We start from the raw sequence: 19,715 nt of genomic DNA, 5'->3' as shown, positions 1-19,715 counted from the left end.
GGCGTACGGTTTCATCTTTAGCTAAAGTTTCTTATTAATATAACCCCCCACACTGGAAAATGGTCTGTTCTGAGTATCGGTAATGAAGGAGGCGGGGCCGGTCGGATCCTCCCAAGCGGGTTCCCGGAGTGGGGGAGTGCGGGGGCCATTCTTGGTCATGAATATGCAGTAATTTCTCTGAATATGCAAGAACAGATCAAGATGGCGAGGCCGATTGCTGGTCCGGAAGTAGCTGATAGCTGTCTAGCTACCTCCTGGGACGGGTGGGCATCTCCTGGCCTCTAATGTAGGGCGCTGTATGGAGTTCTGGTTCTGGATCCCCGACCTGAGCCGCTCAGAGGCCTCAGCTCTGCGGCCTGCTCCGGAAGGACGTTGGCCACCGCCGTCCGGGAGACATCACGGGACCGCGACAATCCAAGAAAAGCAGATTAACCATTGGGCGGGACACAGAAGTCCTGAGGGACTAGGGGTCAAGGCATCTGAACATTAGGATATCCTCCCCCTCCTAGAATATTTCAAAAATAAGATGGGGCGGAAGGTGCGGGGATCCCAGGGGATTCTCCAAGCCGGGGAAAAGGGGGGAGTAGGACTTCCACTGTCCTTCCAAAGCAGAAATGACACCAACTGCACAGCCACATTCAGAGTGATCCTTGTTTGATGTCAATATCACGTCACCACCCCAAGGCGGGTAGGTATAACCACGAGGAAGGGAAACCATCGCTCAGGGAAAGAAAAGCACACTCCCTTCCCCCAGCGCAGCTGCTTGCTCCGTTTGCCTGAAAGCCCCAAGCACTCCAGCCCCAAAGCTCTTCTCTCTGCTGCCCAGGGAAAAATCCTCTCCGTGGTTTATGGCCTGCCTGCCTCAGCCCCTTCCTTGGACCTGCTCCTCAGACCTCCCTTCAAGCCCCAGTCTAGACTCCAAATATGTTGGTCTCCAGGCTTATTCCAAGTCTTCTTGGCAGTCCCTCTCCTCCAAGTCCCCAAGTCATCCTTGACTCAAAGGGATATCCCTCTCCCACACCAGTTCTTTTCTAGTCACTTGTTCTCCCATGTTTGTATTCCAGTTTTTCCTTCTATTTACCTAGCCCCCCCACCCCCAGGCTCTCAAGTTGAATCTCACTCCTCCACCTGCCCTTCCCTCTCACAGCTGAGGTTCTGGGCAGTGATAATGGCAATGCTGCCCAAAACAACCCCTGCCCCCATGATGTCAGAAGGTGCCACGGTCTCATAGAGCACATAGTACTGCAGCATCAAGGCCACCACCACCTCAGAGTGCAGGACAGCACATACCAGGGCGGGGTGGGCCTTAGTGACTGCATAACTCACACACACAAAGGAGACCAGGGCAAGGATCCCCACTGCCCCCACACAGCTCCAACTCAGAGGATCCTTGGGCAGCACGGGGGTCTGCAGCATAAAGAGGCCTGGCACAGAGCCCACCAGCCCCACCAAGCCAAACAGGAAGGCCACTGTTGGTAGGCAGGAGGGAAAGTCGAGGGAGCGATACACCAGGAGCCCCAGTGACAGTGCCAGGCCACCTAGGAAAGCAAGCACATAGCCTAGGGCGGTGTAGAGGCCCGTGGTCCCCTCCTGCAGGGTCCCTAGTCCAGGTCCCACAATGATGATGAGTCCCAGAGTGCTGCCCAACAAGCCACACCAGTCATAGCCGCTGAGACGCTGGCTCTCGAGACAGAGGGCGAGGAGAGCAGAGCAGACAGTGGAGGAACCTTTGCGGACGGTGGCAGCGTTGCCAGCGGGCACCACCTGAACTGCACTGTAGGCACATCCGATGCTGAGGACGTTGAGTAGGGCATGGAGGCAGGCCCGGCCTCGGACATCGGGAGGTCCTAAGAGGGGGTCACCACGCAGTTTAAGTAGCAGGGCAATGGGGAGGTGGAAGAGGCATCGACAGATGAGCAGCTCCAGCGAGGGAAAGTGGGAAGCCTGGTAAGCCATACGGGAGAAGGGGCCCACGAAGCCAGCAGGTAGGCCCCCACCCAGCAGGGCCACGAGCAGCCCCTTGGTGGCATCGGAGGGCCGGCAGCGCTGGTGCGATGGGAGACTGGGCGGAGTAGAGGGCGGTGATGGCTGCGTGAAGTCAGGCAGGTTGAAGTAGGGGTGACTGCCAGCCTGTTAGGGAGAAAGGAGCTCGGGCATTAGGGCAGCCATAGTCCAGGGGACATGGGACAGGGCACATGCCAGGCTGAGCTCTGGGACCCTGTGGGACAGTAGAGGGGCAGGCTGTCTTGCTGAGGAACTCTTGGGAGCTAGTCAGGGCCTGAAAGATGGATGAGGTGGTACAGTGTGGGCCTTGAGTCGCTAAAGCAGGAAGCAGGGAGTGAGCAGTCCTGGAGCATCGTGTTTCTTGGGGTAAGTTGTTCCTGGGAGGAGAAAAAGAGGACCCAGGGATGCTCTGTCGGTTTGAGGAAGGGGAGGCGGCCTCAGGTGCTGTGTGTCTGTGTGATGTCACGGGTTCCAGGGACATCTAGGAACACCGTGATGAATTTCACTTGTGGGCATCTAGGAAAGCTGGGCAGTCTCAGGGAAGGAGGGGAAAGGGAGCAGCCAGGAGCCACAGGGAGGAGGGCTCTGCTCCCCTGCCCCCCACACTCACCATCTTTCCTTGGACTTCCTCCTCTCCTCCTGACTCAGGGACCCTCGGCCCTTCAGAGCTCCAGCCATTGTGACCTGGTTGGAGGGGTTCTTCCCTGGAACCTTCCTGAGGTGGGGGTGGAGGTTCTTCCCTGGAACCTCACTCAGGTGGGAGTGGGCCTGTTTTCTCGTTTCCAACTTTGCTTTATTTCTCTGTGACCCCAAACTCTGTCTGGTTCCTTTTTTTCCTCTTTCCAACCATGTCTGTGATGAGACGTCTTTGGTTTTTAATTATTTGTCTTGCCCTGTTTCAGAAAGCTTTTATGGCCAGCACCTCTGAAGGCCAGCTCCTCCATCTCCTGAGTTTTGAATTTTTGATCACCAGGGAGGAGTCTTCGGGACTGTCCCTCTGGAGGTTCAAGAATATTTCTTTTCTGTGTGCTTCCACCTGGTGTTGTTAGTGCTGTCCCCCCGAGGTCCACACCAAGGCCCCTGCACTTACGCAGAGTACATGGATGTGGTGTTTCAGTCTCTGGGAACAAAATAGCAAGCGGGTGTGTTCCTCTGCCCTGGTAGTCATTTACGTGTACCTGTTCTGTAGGTCTGGCAGGGGTCCCTGTGCATTTCTGGGGAGGGAGTGGGTGTGGGTGTTTTCCCAGGGCTGCCCCTGCGAGTATGTTGAGTCTGGGTCTGCGGGTCCCACTGGGCCTGATTGTGAGCCTGCCACGTTGTGTGCCTGCGGAGAGGGTGTGCGTGTTCTAGGCGGTGTGCACCACAGAGTGAAGCGCTGCAGGGGGGCGGGAGGGGAGGGTAAGCTCCTTTCCAGAGTATAGTCAGGCCCGCAGCCCGGTTTGGTGCCCACTCGTCCGGCGGCTTTGCGTGGCCCCGGCCCCTTCCCCCGATCGGTCCGAGCGCAGGCCGTCGGGCGCGCTGGCGCCCCAAGCCCGAGCCAGGAGCCTGGTGTCTGTGCCGGCTGCGCTGCGCCGGCCTCCTCTCAGCGGCAGCGGCGGCGGCGCTGGGGGGGTACTGTTTCCGGGGGTGGGGGTGGGGGTAGGACCGGGGCGGGGGGAGCCGATGATGTCAGCGGCGGCGGCGGCGGCGGGGACGGGCCGGGGCCGGGCGCTGGGGGGGGCCGGGGCCGGAGCCGGAGCCGGAGCTGGAGGCGGGCGAAACCGGAGCGGCCGGGGGCGGCCACGGTGATGAGCCGGGCCTGGCGGACACGGCGCCATCGCAGTCAGGTGGGCCCCAGGGCGAACCGGGCAGGGCCAGGGCGGACCGGAGCCAACAGCCGGGCCCCCTCCCCGCTGCCCGGTGCCGCGGGGGCCCGGGCCGCGCCCCGAGCCGCGACCGCTCCCCTTTGGGGTTGACCTGGGGGCTCAGGGGTCGGGGGCTGAGTCTGGCCCCGCCTCCAGGCGCGCACGGCGCTGGGGGGCGACTAAGGGGGCCCGGGTACGGCGTCCGACTCGGCGGCGGTCGGGGCGGGGGAGGCGGGTGGGTGCGATCGCCTGGGGCCTTGGAAAGGGCCGCGCTCACTCCCCACTTGAAGGGTTAATTCTGCAGCCCGGTGTCCCCCTCCCCCCGTGGGGCAGGTTGGGGGTGGGGTGGGGCTGGTGTGAGCCTGGGCCGGCGCTGCAAGCTGCTGGGAGGGCGATGGCGTAGGAGCCAGGCAGAAGGGGGGGGAGGGGTGGGCCGCCGAGCGCCCCAGAGTTGGGGTGTGCGGGGTGCGCAAGGCGAACAGGGGCCCCGGAGCCGCTGCGCCGTCGGGGCAGGGTTGTGGCTGCGAGTCCTGGAGCTTGTGTGTCTCCTGCTGTGTTGTGGGGCAAGGTAAACCTCTCCTGATCACCACTGTTTGCTGGTCTGGTAGCCAGGGGTCCAGCAGGGCCCTCCCAGGCCATGGGGACACAAAGCCAGATGGAAAGATATCCAGTGTTGTGAGGCAGAATGACAAGATGTGGCCCATGGCTCTGGGTGACAGGTTCGCATTTGAAGCTGCGCACAATACCTGCGGAGTTTGTTAGGTGTGGGGTTTTATGTATGTTTCATATCGGGGTGTGTTTTCTTGCACATATGTGCCTGTCTTGCACACATGAACTATTTGTGAACTGTTGTTTTCTGCAGAGCTGGTGAGGGGTAAGTGCTGTGGAGGGCACCCGAGTGCTGGGTGTGTGTGCTCAGTTGGAGGGGGCAGTTGTGTACCCTTGAGTCAGAAGGTGTTGGGTCCGGTCTGGTTTCTGCGGCCCTGCTGAGGTGTGGTCCAGTCTTGGCGAAGATGGCCTACTGGATGGGTTTGTGGGTCCGTGTGACGATCGGGTGGCATGGAAGGGGGGGGTGCATATCTAGAACTCTGGTCCTGCAGGCCCCGTGGGAAGTGAGAAACCCCTGGGGTGTGTCTCAGGTACCCGTGGGGCAGCTGGTACTGGTGCCTGGGGTTCTGGGTGGAATGTGCAGGTTGTGTTTATGGGATCACGGGCAGCCGAGTGAGGGGAAGGTTGTGTGTTTGCAACATTCCCCACGGGATTCTTTTGTGACGTTGTTTGTGGGAGCCTTTCGTGCTCTCGGGCTGGGAGGCAAGCTGGTCAGAAAACACTTGTGGGGAGGGAGGTGGCGTGACAAGGGCAATGTGGGCCTCAGACTCCGGAGATCACCCGCGAGCTGTGTGTGCGTGCCTGCTCCTGCGTGTTGAAGTGGCTGTGTGGGGCCGCTCCGGGTATGTGTTATGAAGAAGGCGGGGAGATAAATATGGGGCAGAGCAAGGGCAGCAGGCGGGAGGCCTGGGTGTTGTCGGGTGGCCCGGCTAGTCCGTGCAGGGTCTGCGTGCTTGCCCCTCGCCGGCCCGCCCAGCGCGTCAGGGTCACCGGGAGGAGAGGCCTGGCGGCTGCAAGGAAACTAAGCTTGGACAGAGTGGCTCCTTGGCCATGTTTACGTAAAGGCCGGGTGTGACTCTTGTCACTGAAATGGAAGAAAGAAACACGAAGTTTTCAGTCTCCTCCTCCTGCTTCACCCTCTCTCTGTCCCCCTTGCTGGTATCTCTGCTTTTCTGTCTCTTCTGTGACGCACACTAGGCCACTCCTGTGACTGTGGAAGGGTCTGGAAACGGAATTTGCTCGCTAGGCAGATTCCTCAGAACAGGTTTTCCTCACCTTTGGGGCCCTGGCCCTTCTGTAGGGGTGTGTGTATGTGTGTCTGTGTGTTCCAAGTGTGCACACCCTGTGGTCTGTGCCTGGCCTGGCTGGGAGGGGGCATGTGCATAGGGGCTGGGTGGACGCTATGGCTAGGCCCCCTGCCCGGGGGCGTGCTGGCTGCTGTCTCAGGCCTGCACAACAGGTGCACCATGGCCTGGTGAAGGGGAAGGAGGCCTAGATGAGGAGGCCTAGAATTGAGGAGTTCAGGCCCTACCCCTTCCTCGCCAGCACTTTCCCTAAAGTGACCCTCAGTTCCTCATCTGTAAAATGGGGCTAATCACTTACCCTGTCCATCTTCCAACAGGGTTGTAGGTACGTAGCACATGGAAAACATACCTGGAAAGTAGCTACAGTTTGGGGACTATGCCTGTGCCAGCCACTGTCAGCCCTCTGCCAGCACTGAGCCCCTTCTTGGGGCTTGGTTAATAATAACAGCCGGGAACACTTATTGAACACTTACTGTGTACTAGGCACTGTTCTTAATGCTTTTACATATGATCACTCATTTAGTCTTCCCAATGCTGGATGAAAGTGGGAGTTGTAGTTACTTCCCTTTCTCAGATGAGACAGCCGAGGTCCAGAGAAGTCATATGCCCAAAGCCATTTAGCTAGTAAGAGATAAACCTGGATTTGAACCCAGGCAATCGGACTCCAGATCCTGGGCTGTTATATGCTGTCCCCTGCTGCCCTTCGGAAGCTTGTGGTTGGCTTCTCCACGCATCCTCCTCCACATACACACACACACTTCTGCCCAATTTCTGCAGAACTTAACACCTGCAATAATTCATTTCAGAAGACTGGTATGTTTCAACAGTGATTCAGGGAGTCCCTGCCTGGGAGGGAGAACTTAGCATCCGCTGCTGGGTGCTGGCCACATGGGCACAAAATGTTGATGAAGTGGGTGAAGGAGAGATTATCCTTGTTCTGAGGGTCAGGGAGGACCAAGACAGAGGTGGCATTTGAGGTCAATTTCAACATTTTGGAGGTATTTGGAGAAGAGGCTGGGCAAAGTTTTTATTTCTGGCAGGAGAACCAGCACAGGCAGAGGCCTGGAGGTGTGGGAGTGCTGAGGCTGGAGAGCACACCGGAAGCTGGAGGGGAGATTCACTGCAGGCAAGAGGAGAGAGGAAGATGGGGACTGGACACCTGAATGCCCAGCTGGTGAATTTGAGCTTTATTCTGGAGTGGAGGCTAGAGAGGGGTTCAGAGCCCAGGAGTGACAACGCCTGAGCTCCTTCAGGGCTGTTGATTCTCAGTGAGGAGAAGCCTGGGTAGTAGATGCTAAGACCGGAATCAGGGGACTAGCTGTGAGCCCTGGCCTTGAACCGTGACAAGGTTAACAAGGCCTTGAGCTAGTTTGGGGGCCAGAGGTAGGATAGAGGGAAAGCGTCTAGAGCCATTCCCAGGCTAGGCCGCCGATCTGACCAGACTCAGTGACAGCTAGACATGGGGAGCAAGGGCGAGGGAGGAGTCAGACTTGACACAGTTAGCCTTTAGCACATGAGCTCCTGCGCGTGCGCGCGCGTGTGTGTGTGTGTGTGTGTGTGTGTGTGTGATGGTCCTGGCAGCCTGCTAACTGGCCCCAGCCCCCTTCAGGCAGGACCTGGTGGTGTGGCAGGAGGGGAGGGGAGGACCCAGCATCTGGGTTCACACGGGCCTGGATGTGAATTCTGACCCTGCTGTTCACAAGCTGTGTGACCTCGAGCAAGGTAAATCCTTCTATGAGCCTCAGTTTCCTCACTTGTAAAACTGGGATCATGTAAATGCCAACTTGGAGTGGCTGAGGAAACCGTTAAATGAGGCGATGCATGTAAAGCCCTAGGGCTAAAAAACATAGATAAATAAAAAATAAAGCCTTGGAGGTGCATTAGGCAAAACACGAGTGCCCCCGAAGCAGTCAAGTTACACTCGTCACCCCCAGCTCCTGGCCAACTCAGTCCTGGCCTGAGGATGGTGTCCTTCCTAAATGTGGACACAGTTCAGGCAGGCTTTAAGAAAGCAGGTTCATGGAGAAGGAAATGGCAACCCACTCCAGTATTCTTGCCTGGAAAAGTCCATGGACAGAGGAGCCTGGCGGGCTGCAGTCCATGGGATTACATGACTGAGCATGTGTGCACGAGGGTGGAGGGAGATGGGTTGGTAGCAATAAAGTGGTAGAACTGAAAAAAAAAAAAAAAGCAGGTTCATTCATTTACCCAGAATGTTTTGAATCCTCCCACCATGTATCAGGCACTGTTCTAAGTACTGGACGTAGCAGTGGACAAAGCAGACAAAAATCCGTCCGTCCCCTGGAGCTTGCCTTCTAGAGATGAAAGAGCAGTAGTCTTAGTAAATGCCAAGGAGGAAAATAAAGTAAGGGAGGGGAATAGGAAGCTTGGGGAGGTACAGGGCAGCCAGGGAGGGCCTTGGGGGAAGGTGACTTTTGAGTCAAAGCTGAAAGGAGGCGGGATAGCAGGGCGTGAGGCTGCCTGAGGAGAGAATGTTCCAGGCACAGGGAACAGCCGGAGGTGGAGTGTATCTGGTGGCGGTGCTCACATCCCCACCTCAGTCACACCTCTAAGATCACACAGCCAGTTAAGAGTAGAGAAACGGTAAAAACAAATAAAAAAACTAAAACCACAGAGCCATCAGACCTACCATGAAGCCTGATTTCTGCCCCTTTTCTTCACCACTTCCCCCCACCATTTTCCGGGACTGAGTTCCAAGGTGATAATAAGAGCTAGCACTTCCTGAGCATCTGCTGCGTGCCCAGCACTCTTCTAGGTACAGCTGGTCATCAGCTTGTTTATTCTTTACAGCCCTACGTAGTGGGCGCACTTCATTATCTCCAGCTTGTAGACAAGGAAACCGACATACAGAGAGGTAAAGTAATTTGCCCAGGGTCCCATAACCAGTGTCTGCTCCACCTCCTATAACCCTGGCAGGGCAGCGGCCAGAGGTGGGGCAGTTGAACTCAGGAGAGCCAGATTCAGACCCCGTTTGGTTAGTAGAGAGACCAGGGACAAATTACCCCACCACTACATTCTCTCTGCCTGCAAGTGTGGCGTCTAGAGTATTTAAAGCCTCGGTTTCCTCATCTGTACAATGGGGTTGACACTAGCCCCTGCCTCCCTGTAGTCCTTTTGAGTGCTGAAATGAGATGATGCAGATAAAATGCTTAGCGCCAGATTTGACATATAATGTTTATCTCCTCAACGGCAGCTCCAAGTATTATGACGATAATGGTTCTAGGTGATCTCCAAAGGCCAGGACAGCCTTGGACCTCTGTGGTTCTGAAAAGCCTGGATAGGCCTTGTCCAGATATCTTGGCAGTCAGCACACAGCCACGCCTTGGTAGGTACCAAGCCCATATGGTTGTGCAGGTGGGCAGGCCTGGCCAAAGGGTGAGTAGGGGCTGGAATCAAACCTTTTCTTTGCTCACCTGTGCAGAGCTGCTACCTCGAAGAGGCCTTTCCTCTATTTTTTCCCCTTCCTCTAATTTTCACAAAGATCCTAGATGGCCTGGTGGGGAGGCCTCGTGGGTGCTGTTTCAAGAAAAACAGAACTGTTATCCTATACGCGCTACTCTGTGTGAGTGCATCATAACACTTCTGACACCAAATGTGTGAAGTTTCTTCCCCCACACTGGCCAATTCTCTGACACTAGCTGTGTGTCCTACACTTCAATTTTGATACTATCTGCCTGGAGATAGCATCAGATTCCACAGGTTAAGGGCTCAGTCCAACAAGACTGCCCCCAATTCAGATACCAGTTTGCAAGCCCAGACCTCCTATACTGCTTTTTTTTTTTTTTAAACAGCTTTTTAAGCTTTTTATTTACTTTTTTTTGGTCACACCACGCTGTGTGTGGGATCTTAGTTTCCAGGCCAGGGATTGAACCCATGTCCTCTGCAGTGGAAGCTCAGAGTCCTAACCACTGGACCACCAGGGAATTCCCCAAACCTCCTGTACTTCTGACTGACCAGCAAGAATCAGGCTTTCTCACGACCCGCCTCCTCAGATTTGATAATTTGCTAGGATGGCTTATAGAACTGAGGAAAATACTTGTGTTTATTGGTTTATCATATACTAAAGGATATGATAATAGCCAGATGAAGAGGTCTGGAAGGGTCCTGAGTGCAGGAGCTTCCGTCTCCACAAAGCTGGGCTGTGCCACCCTCTCACCATGGAGATGTGTTTAGGTCCTGGAAGCTCTCTGAACCCCATAGTTTAGGGGTTTTTAAGGAGGCCTCATCACATAGGCATGATCAATTATTAACTCAGTCTCCCGACCCTTTCCTCTCCCCAGAGGCAGTGGGGGCTGGGGCTGAAAGTTCCAAACTTCTCATCATGGCTTGGCCTTTCCGGTGACCAGCCCCCATCCAGGACCCCACAGAGAGTCACCTATTTAGAACAAAAGACACTCCTGTCACCCAGGAAATTCCCAGGGGTTTAGTTTAGGAGCTTGATGTTAGGAACTGGGGTCAAATGTTAGAATAAGATGCCCCTAGCACCTCTATCTGGAGAAGGAAATGGCAGTCTAGTATCCTTGCCTGGAAAATCCCATGAACAGAGGAGCCTGGCTGGCTACAGTTCACGGGGTCACAAAGAGTCAGACTTGACTGAGCAACTAAACAGCAGCACTCCTATCACTTGGGAAATTACAAGAGTTTTAGGAGCTCTGTGTCGAGAATAGGGACAAAGGGGACTTCCTGGCGGTCCAGTGACTGATTTCACACTCAATGCAAGGGACCCAGGTTTGATCCCTGGTCAGGGAACTAGATCCCACAAGCTGCACCTAAAAGATACCAAATGTCGCAACTAAGACCCAGCAAAGCCAAATATATATATTTTTTAAATAAAAAGAATGGAGACCAGGACCAAATATATTATACCTGACCCTTGAACAATGCAGGGGTTAGGGGCACGGACACTCTACCCAGTGGAAAATCTAAGTATAGCCTTACAGTCAACCATCCATATCCAGGGTTCTTCTACGTGCTCAGATTCAACCAACCTCAGATCTTATAGTATTGTAGTATTTACTGTTGAAAAAAAATCCACATAGAAGTGGACCTACACAGTTCAAACCCGTATTGTTCAAGGGTCAACTTAATTTCTTATTATATCACAGTATCACAGCGGTAAACATGTCCTTCATCCTGATGTGGTATAATCAAGAATGAAGGCTTTGGAGCCAAACAGATCCCAGCCCTGCGACTGACTGATCATATATCTCTAGTTGCAGCAGACAGGGGTACTCTTCCTTGTGGTGCACGGGCTTCTCATTGCAGTGGCTTCTCTTGTAGAGCACGGGCTCTAGGGTGTTTGGGCTTAATTTCTCCTTGGCTTGTGAGGTCTTCCCAAACCAGAGATAGAACCTGTGTCCCCTGCGTTGGCAGGCGGATTCTCATCCACTGCCCCACCAGGGAAGTCCCTGCCTGTCACTTAAAGTGAAGCTAACTGCTAAATTTTACGGTCGTGATGAGGAGCAAATGAGGTAATGCCAGTGAAGCACTGACTCGTGGGGGTCCCTGTTGGCTGATGGTTGTCACAGAAGGGAGGAGGAGACCTTGTTCTCTTTCCCCATTTTGCAAACAGACATGAACACAAGCCCAGGAATCCTTCCCCTGGATTCCTGACCCACCTGCAGTTCATCAACTGACGGGGTAGCACTTGACCTACGTGTGCGCCGCATCTCAGGGCTGTTAGAAACTTTTGATTCTCATCCCTGTGTACCTTCTCCTCCAGGAGAGGACTGAGGGCCGCCTTTTGGCTGAAGAGAGAAGGCCTCTTAGTCCAGACAGTATGAGTAATAAATAGGAAGAGAGCATTTTGGGGGGGTAGGGTGGGAATTGCATGAGGAACTCCTGACGCAGGACACCTCGGAAGTCATGTGTGACCCCAGGAGTGGGGAAGGGGAGGGCCCCGAGGCTTTGCGGAGGGTGGACAAGAGGGGCCGAGAGCTCTGCCCACAGGTCAGCAGGCCTGGCTCTGCAAACAGGCCCCACCTCTTATGACCACTCTGGGTGTCTTTGGCTAAGTTACTCTATGGCTCTGGAACTGAGATCTTCAACTGAAAATTGAGCCCCCGAGGCTGAGGCTGTGAGTTGCCTTGCGGGCAGTGACTGCCATGGCTCACATTTGGTTTACCTGCTATTCCTTTTGGATGAGCCTCCCAGCAAGAGGTGAGGTAGGGGTTGCGCTCCCTGCCCCACCCCCACTTTTTTTTAAGCCAAAGGCCCAAAGCCACCACCTCTCAGAGTAAGGAGGGGGACCCAAGCTTCCTCACTTCCAGTCTGGTGGCCTTCCCAGAGATTGGAGCAAGCTGGCATGTGTGCTTGAGACGGTGGTTTTCAGTGGTCTCCTGGCACCTAGAAACCCTCTCTAAGATTTATGTGATGAAGTCCTCTGCTAATTTGAATATCTAGCAGCTTGGTCCAATGAAAAAGCTCAAACAAATCTATTTTGATATGTAAATAAGACTATTATAATGAAAGACAACATGCAAATCTTTTATTTCCTTTGAGTCCCAAATATTGGGCTCAAGGGACTTGAGACTGATCCAGCAGGCTTCCCTGGACCTACAGGATTGAACCGATGTCGCTGGATTGTTTTGAGGCAAATTGGGAATATGCAAATTATCTTATTCCTGTACTTCTGGGGGCCAGCAGAACAGGCTTTGCAATAATCTGTGACATCCTAGGTCCGATTAGAGGCCACTGAGCAAGTAACCTGATGGGTTCCCAGGAGGGTCAGGGTCTCTAGAGCTGCCCAGGCCCCTCTGACCCTGCATGCGGCACCACTCCCCACCTCCTGGGTCAGCCTCCCACCTAGTTCCCTTCCCGAGGACGCAGTGTCTGTTTCTCCACAGAGGGAAGAGGCGCAGCAGAAGGGCCTCGCTGAGCCACCTCCGCGCCACTCCATGTTGGCTGTGCTCTCAGGTGAGACGGGCGAGAGGTCTGCTGCGAGGGAGACGGGGCCTGAGGCTGCAGGCGAGCAAAGCAGCCATGTCCTCCAGGCTGAGGAGGCCTGGGAAATGGCCATCAGCTGTGAGGGCTCCCTCCCCCTCCCAGTGGGGGAGAGGTGTCCATTGCTCCCCCCCATTAGTCTGTGACTTGGAAGTCTTGACCCCTGACCTTCATTAAGACCTGAGGACTCCCTGGCCTCTTTCAGCCCCAGATGTCTCACAGAGGGGTGTTGGATGCTGGCTTCCATGATCAGAAGTCAGTCAGCCTTCTACCAGCCTCTGGCCAACAGCCTCCAACCCCTGCTCAGCTCGCCTCTGACTTGAAAGCCCCCCACCCTCCGCCCAGCCTCTGAGACCCTCCCCTGGCCTCTTCTCCATCTAGGCTGGCGCCATGCCACCCCCAGCAGAGGTGACAGACCCGTCCCATGCCCCCGCCGTTCTGCGCCAGCTCAATGAACAGCGGCTTCGTGGCCTCTTCTGTGACGTCACCCTCATAGCCGGAGACACCAAGTTCCCCGCTCACCGCAGTGTCCTGGCTGCTTCTAGTCCCTTCTTCAGAGAGGCCCTGCTGGCCTCAGCGCCACTGCCCCTCCCACCCATCCCTGGGGGCTCAGCCCCCAACCCCACCACCACCACAGCGGCCTCCTCCTCCTCCTCCTCTACCTCCTCCTCCTCCTCCTCTTCCTCCTCCTCTCCCTCTCCAGCCTCACCTTCAGCTTCATCCCCACCTCGGGTCCTGGAGCTGCCAGGGGTCCCAGCAGCTGCCTTTTCTGATGTCCTCAATTTCATCTACAGTGCCCGGCTGGCACTGCCTGGTGGTGGAGGGGACGGGGCAGCTGTGGCAGAGATCGGCGCTCTGGGACGGCGTCTGGGCATCTCCCGCCTGCAGGGCCTGGGGGAGGGGGGTGATGCCTGGGTGCCTCCTGCTCCAGTTCCCATGGCCACCTCACAGCCTGAGGAGGACAGCTTTGGGCCTGGGCCTAGGCCAGCCGGGGAGTGGGAGGGGGACAGGGCTGAGGCCCAGGGCCCTGACTCACAGCCTGCCTTGTCCCGGCGGCCCCTCCCCTGCCCCCGATGTGGGAAAAGCTTCATCCATCCCAAGCGGCTGCAGACCCATGAGGCCCAGTGCCGGAGGGAGGCCAGCGCTCGGGGGTCTGCAGGGCTGGGAGCAAGGGGTTCTGTCCCCAGTGGCCCTGCAGGAGTGGACGCCTCGGCCCTGCCCCCAGCGGTAGGCTTTCGAGGTGGTCCTGAGCACGTGGTGAAGGTGGTGGGCGGCCACGTGCTCTATGTGTGCGCGGCCTGTGAGCGTTCCTACGTGACCCTGTCCAGCCTAAAGCGGCACAGCAATGTACACTCATGGCGGAGAAAGTACCCCTGCCGCTACTGCGAGAAGGTGTTCGCACTGGCTGAGTACCGAACCAAACACGAGGTGTGGCACACCGGGGAGCGCAGGTGAGTGCCCTGGACGGCCGGGGACTGGGGTGGATGGGGTGGAGAGGTCACATGGGACCTAGTCCACTCAGGGACCACATGGACAAGGGAGGGAATGGACAGAGCATGGGGCCCAGAAAGCCATTTTTCGGATGCCTGCTCACCCACTGGGCCCTGTTCATCTGGTTTCTGTCACTCACCTTTCTGCCTCCCTCCAGCCCTGTTTCCTCCCACTGATATTTATTTCTTAGCACCGCCAGGTGTCACGTCCTGGCTTGGTGATGTGGAAAAGGCCAAGGAGGAAACAGAAAGCTGCCTCATGGGGCAGGACAGTAGGAAGCACAGGCATGTCCATCTACAGTTCTAATGTACCCCTGTTGATAAGATACTTCCCTGTCTGTCAGGTGAGCTTCAGAAGGCGGCTTTGGGAGTTAGGCAAGGTACATGATTATTCCCAGTTCACAGATGGAACAGCTGAGGCCTGGCATTGCACAGCCAGTGGGGGACACTGAACTAGGACTGGTGTCCCTTCTGAGGCTGGCGGGGTGAGACAAGCAGCATGAGAGAAAGGTGAGCAGATGGCCGGGGCAGTTCAAGGTCTGAGCGGAGACAGGAGAGAAAATGGGAACCTAAGGCCCTAGCCTCAGGGCCCCTGACTCAACTGGCTCTGTCCCTGCCCTGTTCCCTGGCCCAGGTACCAGTGCATCTTCTGCTGGGAGACCTTTGTCACTTACTATAACCTGAAGACCCACCAGCGAGCCTTCCACGGCATTAGCCCGAGCCTCCTGGCCAGTGAGAAGACGCCCAATGGAGGCTATAAGCCCAAGCTCAATACCCTCAAGCTGTACCGCCTGCTCCCCATGAGGGCGGCCAAGCGGCCCTACAAGACCTACAGCCAGGGAGCCCCCGAGGCTCCCCTCTCTCCAAGCCTCAACACACCGGCCCCTGTGGCGATGCCAGCCAGCTCACCACCTGGACCCCCACCTGCCCCAGAGCCTGGCCCCCCACCATCTGTCATCACTTTTGCCCACCCAGCTCCCTCAGTCATTGTACATGGGGGCAGCAGCAGTGGTGGAGCAGGGAGTGGGCCGGCCAGCACAGGGGGGGCCCAAGCTGCTTCAGTCATTACTTACACTGCTCCCCCAAGGCCCCCCAAAAAACGTGAGTACCCACCTCCTCCCCCCGAACCTGCAGCCGCACCAACCAGCCCAGCCACAGCAGGCAGCCCAGCCACAGCCGCAGGGCCCGCCACAGCCACGGAGGAGGCCAAGGGCCGGAACCCACGGGCCACGAGGACTCTGACCTACACGGCCAAGCCAGCTGGCGGGATTGGCGGGGGCGCGGGTCCTCCTGCAGGGCCTGGCCGGGGCCCCTCTCAGCTCCAGGCTCCACCGCCACTGTGTCAGATCACTGTGAGAATCGGTGAGGAGGCGATTGTCAAGCGCCGCATCTCAGAAACAGACCTGCGTCCCGGGGAGCTGAGCGGCGAGGAGATGGAGGAGAGCGAGGAGGAGGAGGAGGATGAGGAGGAGGATGAGGAAGACGAGGAGGAGGGGCAGGGGGAGTCCAAGGCTGGTGGAGAGGACCAGCTCTGGAGGCCCTACTACTCCTACAAGCCCAAGCGCAAGGCCGGCGCCGCGGCCCCGGCTAGCAGCGGGGGCAGCGGGATGCCCAGAAGCCGCCGGCCGCCTCGCTGGAGACAGAAGCTGGAACGGAGGAGCTGGGAGGAGACCCCAGCAGCCGAGGGCCCCACGGGGCGTGCCCGTGGCGAGAGGAGACACCGCTGCGAGGACTGTGCCCAGACATTCGCCAGCCTGAGGAAGCTGCGCAAGCACCAGGAAGCCCACAGCGGGGGCCCCCACAGCTCCCGGTCTGGACGGAAGCCCTCCACCCGCCTCACCTGCCCTCACTGCGCCAAGGTGTGCAAGACGGCCGCTGCCCTGAGCCGCCACGGGCAGAGGCACGCTGCCGAGCGACCCGGGGGCACCCCCACGCCTGTCATCGCCTACTCCAAGGGCAGCGCTGGCGCCAGAGCCGGGGAGGTCAAGGAGGAGGCCCCCCAAGAGATGCAGGTCTCCTCATCCAGCGGGGAGGCAGGTGGTGGAGGTGGGAGTGCCCCTGCCGAGGAAGCTTCTGAGCCCGCCTCGCTCCAGGACCCCGTCATCTCAGGAGGGGAGGAGCCCTCCGTGGGGGCAGGAGGGGCCACCTATGCATACCCACCTGTGCAGGAATTTCCACTGGCTCTGATTGGGAGCGGCCGGGAATCAGGCAGTGGCAGGGGAAAAGGTGGGAGTGAGGGGCCAGGCGGGGCTGGCGGGGGAGACCGGATGGAGGCGATGGGGGCTGCCAAAGTCACTTTCTACCCTGAGCCCTACCCACTCGTCTATGGCCCCCAGCTCCTTGCCGCCTACCCTTACAACTTCAGCAACTTGGCCGCTCTCCCGGTCGCTCTTAACATGGTCCTACCTGATGAGAAGGGTGGGGGGGCCCTTCCCTTCCTACCAGGGGTCTTTGGCTACGCAGTCAATCCTCAAGCAGCAGCCCCTACCCCCCCAACCCCACCACCCCCAACTCTTCCTCCACCGGTTGCCCCCAAGGGAGAAGGGGAGAGGGCAGGGGTTGAAAGAACCCAGAAGGGAGATGTGGGGTGAGCTCTGGACCCGGATCCCCCCTTTCACCAGATGCCACCCTCCCTGAACCCCCGCCACTACCAGCTCCCTGGCCTCCCTGCCCCTTGGGAGCCCCTCCACACTCCTGTGCAGGGACCTGGGGGCCTCTGGAGCTCAGGGGTCAGGCTGCTTTGTGTGAGATTGTAGTTTTCCCACCACCTGGGAAGGGGTCTTCGGTGGTTCCCCTCTCAGTTCTCCTCCAGGGAATGGCCTCCGTGAGGGGCAGGGCCAGCTCATCCCTCCTCCAGCCCTTGGGGCAACTGAGCAATATACTTCCATGAATCTCTACTCACGGCCCCCACCAGCTCTGAATGTCTAACCCGCCCCCTGAATCCTAAACCTAGGGGGAAACCATCTCTCTCCCCGAATGTTCCCCACTCTGCATCTTGAAGCTTTCTCTAAGCCCTTGCCCAGATGCTTCCTAGCACATTCCATCCTTTTGTGGCCCAGGGCCTGGACCAGACCATTGTGATACCCAACACTTACCCACCTGGGAGTGGGCTTCAGATGCCATTCTTCCCAAGGGTGGGTTTCTGTGTCCCTGTTCCCTTCACGTTGAGATGCCATGCCTTCCTTGGCTTCTACGCCTTTGGATCTTCCATATTCCTCCTCCTTACTCCAAGACTGTGGAGATGGCTCTCCCATCCTGGTCAAGGAGCAGGGTGGGAGGGAGGGCTACCTATCTGTTCCTTGGCTGAGTTCTTTCCCAGCCCAGGCAGCACCAATCTCGGCCCTGCTTTGACCCTCAAATCTAGTAAGCCCCAGACTCTTCCACGGCGAAAGAGGTGAGTGGATTGCACCTCTTCCTGCCTCTGCATATGGCCTCATCTGGGCTAAGCCAGATTTGGGGGCCAGGAAGGAGGAGCTCTATATAGGATGGGGAAGGGGTTCTACTTCCTCCTTGTTTTTTTTCCCGGTGGTTTCTCCCAAACTAGACCAAATAGCCAGAAAAATGATGGGGGTTGGATGGGTAGGTAAGCCCGAGATTTGCACACGACCTCCCATCCTTTCCTTAGCCCTCTTTCCCCTCTGTATCACTTCCCTCACCAGTCACTCCAGATGGTTTTTGGGGAACCATCCTACTCCCCTGGTGGGCTTTGGGGTATCCCCACCAACTTTCCCTCCAAAATAGCACCTTACACCCCATCTTTGACTCAGTTTCCCACACCCAAAGATCCCAGCCTAGGGATGGGGTACAGGGACCTTGTAAGTCCCTAATCCCTAATTTGCACTAGTTAACCCTGGTCAGGGGTCCCTATGTTTCCTTCCAGTGGTGGAGTTGAAGAAATGTTCGCTCCTAATTCTGATAACTGGGCCTCCCCGCTCTGTGATTGAATGAACACTTCCCATCCACCCACCTTCCCCCGCCCAACACACACACACAAAGCTCACAAGGGGAGAGCCAGTTTGGGGGAGCAAATTTGATAAATGGGAATTAGAGGAGTGCAGTTTAAAAAGGGGGAAAGTTGCCGTCATCAAAATGGCAGTCCTTTTCCCAGCTACTGTTTTTTGGGGCCAAGATGGCTGCCCTCTCAACTGATGCTGAAAGGGCAAGATCATGGCTTTTGGAGGGAGGTGGTTTGGCGGGAGGGACAGGAGCAGCCTCCTGCCTCCTCACACCCTCCCAGCAAACGGAAAGGGAGGTTTTCGACAGGCTCCCTGAATGTTAACCATGGAGGAGTGTCGCTCCTTCACTCCTCCTCCGTCTCTTTGCACTTTTCTTGGTCTTGGCCGCAGTCCGAGTGAAGAGTTTCCTACTGAATGTACTGAGTTCCAATTTTTAAGGGGGAGAAAAGTTTAAAACAGGGAAAAATGCAAAAAAAAAAAAAAAAAATCACTAAAAAATTCCCACAAATCTTGTTTCTGGCACTTTAGAAAAACTGCGAAAAAAAAAAAAAGTACATAATAAAGAGTACATATATATATCTACACACAAATTATATATATAAATATATATATATATATACACAGCGGAACCACAAGAGAGACTGAGGAAGGCCTTGGAGGCAGGGGGCGGGTGTAACGACAGTGCCCCTATATCCTTAACCTGCACTCCTCTGAGGCAGAAAGGCACAGGAGATGGAAGGGGTTGAGGATGGACCAGGGAATTGAATTTCACAACAGGTCAAAATTCTAAAACCATGGACATTTGGGGAGAACTGAGACTAGACATTTATTTTGTTGTTTTTTTTTTTTTAATCTGATTTAGGAAAATATAGTTTCCAGAATTTGGTGGTTCTGGGCAACAAAGGAGATTGTGGCGAAATGGAGATTAAAATACATGTATCTGAGCTGGGGAACTTGAACCTTGTGAATTTCAGATGTTGGAAATTTGGGATTTTGCAATTTCGTCTTTTGAAAATTATCAAGTCTTGTCAGTTTGTGCCCTCTTTCCCCATGTTCCCTGGGAAGAAGGGTGACGGTGGAGTGGGAAGGCCACTGGTTCTGTGCCACAGCACGCAAGATTTAGAATTCTACAGACTCTAGCTCTATATGTAGTGAGGACCCAGATTTAGAGAAACTGACCAATATTTATCTCCGCATTTGTGTGTGTGTCCAACTCTCTAGGCCAATAAACCAACAAGACAAACGAATCGTGCTCCGCAGTGGGATGCCAGGTGCAATTATTGGCGTGGCTGGTGGGTCTGGCTGGACAGGGACATGCAAACCTCATCTCACAGGGATCCCTTCGAGGTTAGCCCTGTTTTCCCTCTTTAGGATAAGAACTTCCAGCAACTGAGTAGGTGTGAGAGCCTGTTGACTCTGCAGTAATTGCTGCAGCCACTAGGCTCAAGCTGACTTTGCTCTGACCTCCAGGTAGAAACATTAACACAGTCCAGTTCACACAGCCTGCTGGGCACATGATCTTCATGTCCCAGAAGGGCCATGCCT

The 19,715-nt window shown here is 56.1% G+C and overlaps 2 protein-coding genes across 3 annotated transcripts; one reads left to right on the top strand and one right to left on the bottom strand.

Annotated features, from left to right (window-relative positions):
- Nucleotides 1-1,116: 1,116 nt before the first annotated feature.
- Nucleotides 1,117-4,552, bottom strand: SLC35G6 (solute carrier family 35 member G6). Its single transcript, XM_061140750.1, has 4 exons — nt 4,133-4,552; nt 3,869-4,027; nt 3,620-3,802; nt 1,117-2,130 (listed from the first exon to the last, which is right to left on the bottom strand). The coding sequence occupies exons 1-4, from the start codon at nt 4,550-4,552 to the stop codon at nt 1,117-1,119; spliced, it is 1,776 nt and encodes a 591-aa protein (XP_060996733.1).
- ZBTB4 (zinc finger and BTB domain containing 4) lies at nt 3,701-19,417 on the top strand. Of its 2 annotated transcripts, none has more exons than XM_061143340.1 (4): nt 3,701-3,830; nt 12,628-12,697; nt 13,106-14,175; nt 14,849-19,417. In XM_061143340.1, exons 3-4 carry the CDS (start codon nt 13,115-13,117, stop codon nt 16,803-16,805), a joined length of 3,018 nt encoding a protein of 1,005 aa, XP_060999323.1. In that variant the 5' UTR covers nt 3,701-3,830; nt 12,628-12,697; nt 13,106-13,114; the 3' UTR covers nt 16,806-19,417. The 2 variants fall into 2 exon arrangements, with proteins under 2 accessions (XP_060999323.1, XP_060999324.1); XM_061143341.1 differs by lacking the exon at nt 3,701-3,830 and adding an exon at nt 4,328-4,416.
- The last annotated feature ends 298 nt before the right edge of the window (nt 19,418-19,715 follow it).

The sequence above is a fragment of the Dama dama genome, chromosome 5 (assembly GCF_033118175.1).
Source record: "Dama dama isolate Ldn47 chromosome 5, ASM3311817v1, whole genome shotgun sequence".
Lineage (NCBI taxonomy): Eukaryota > Metazoa > Chordata > Mammalia > Artiodactyla > Cervidae > Dama > Dama dama.
Note: the sequence above shows the minus strand (reverse complement) of the source record. Positions and strands in the feature narration are given on the sequence as shown.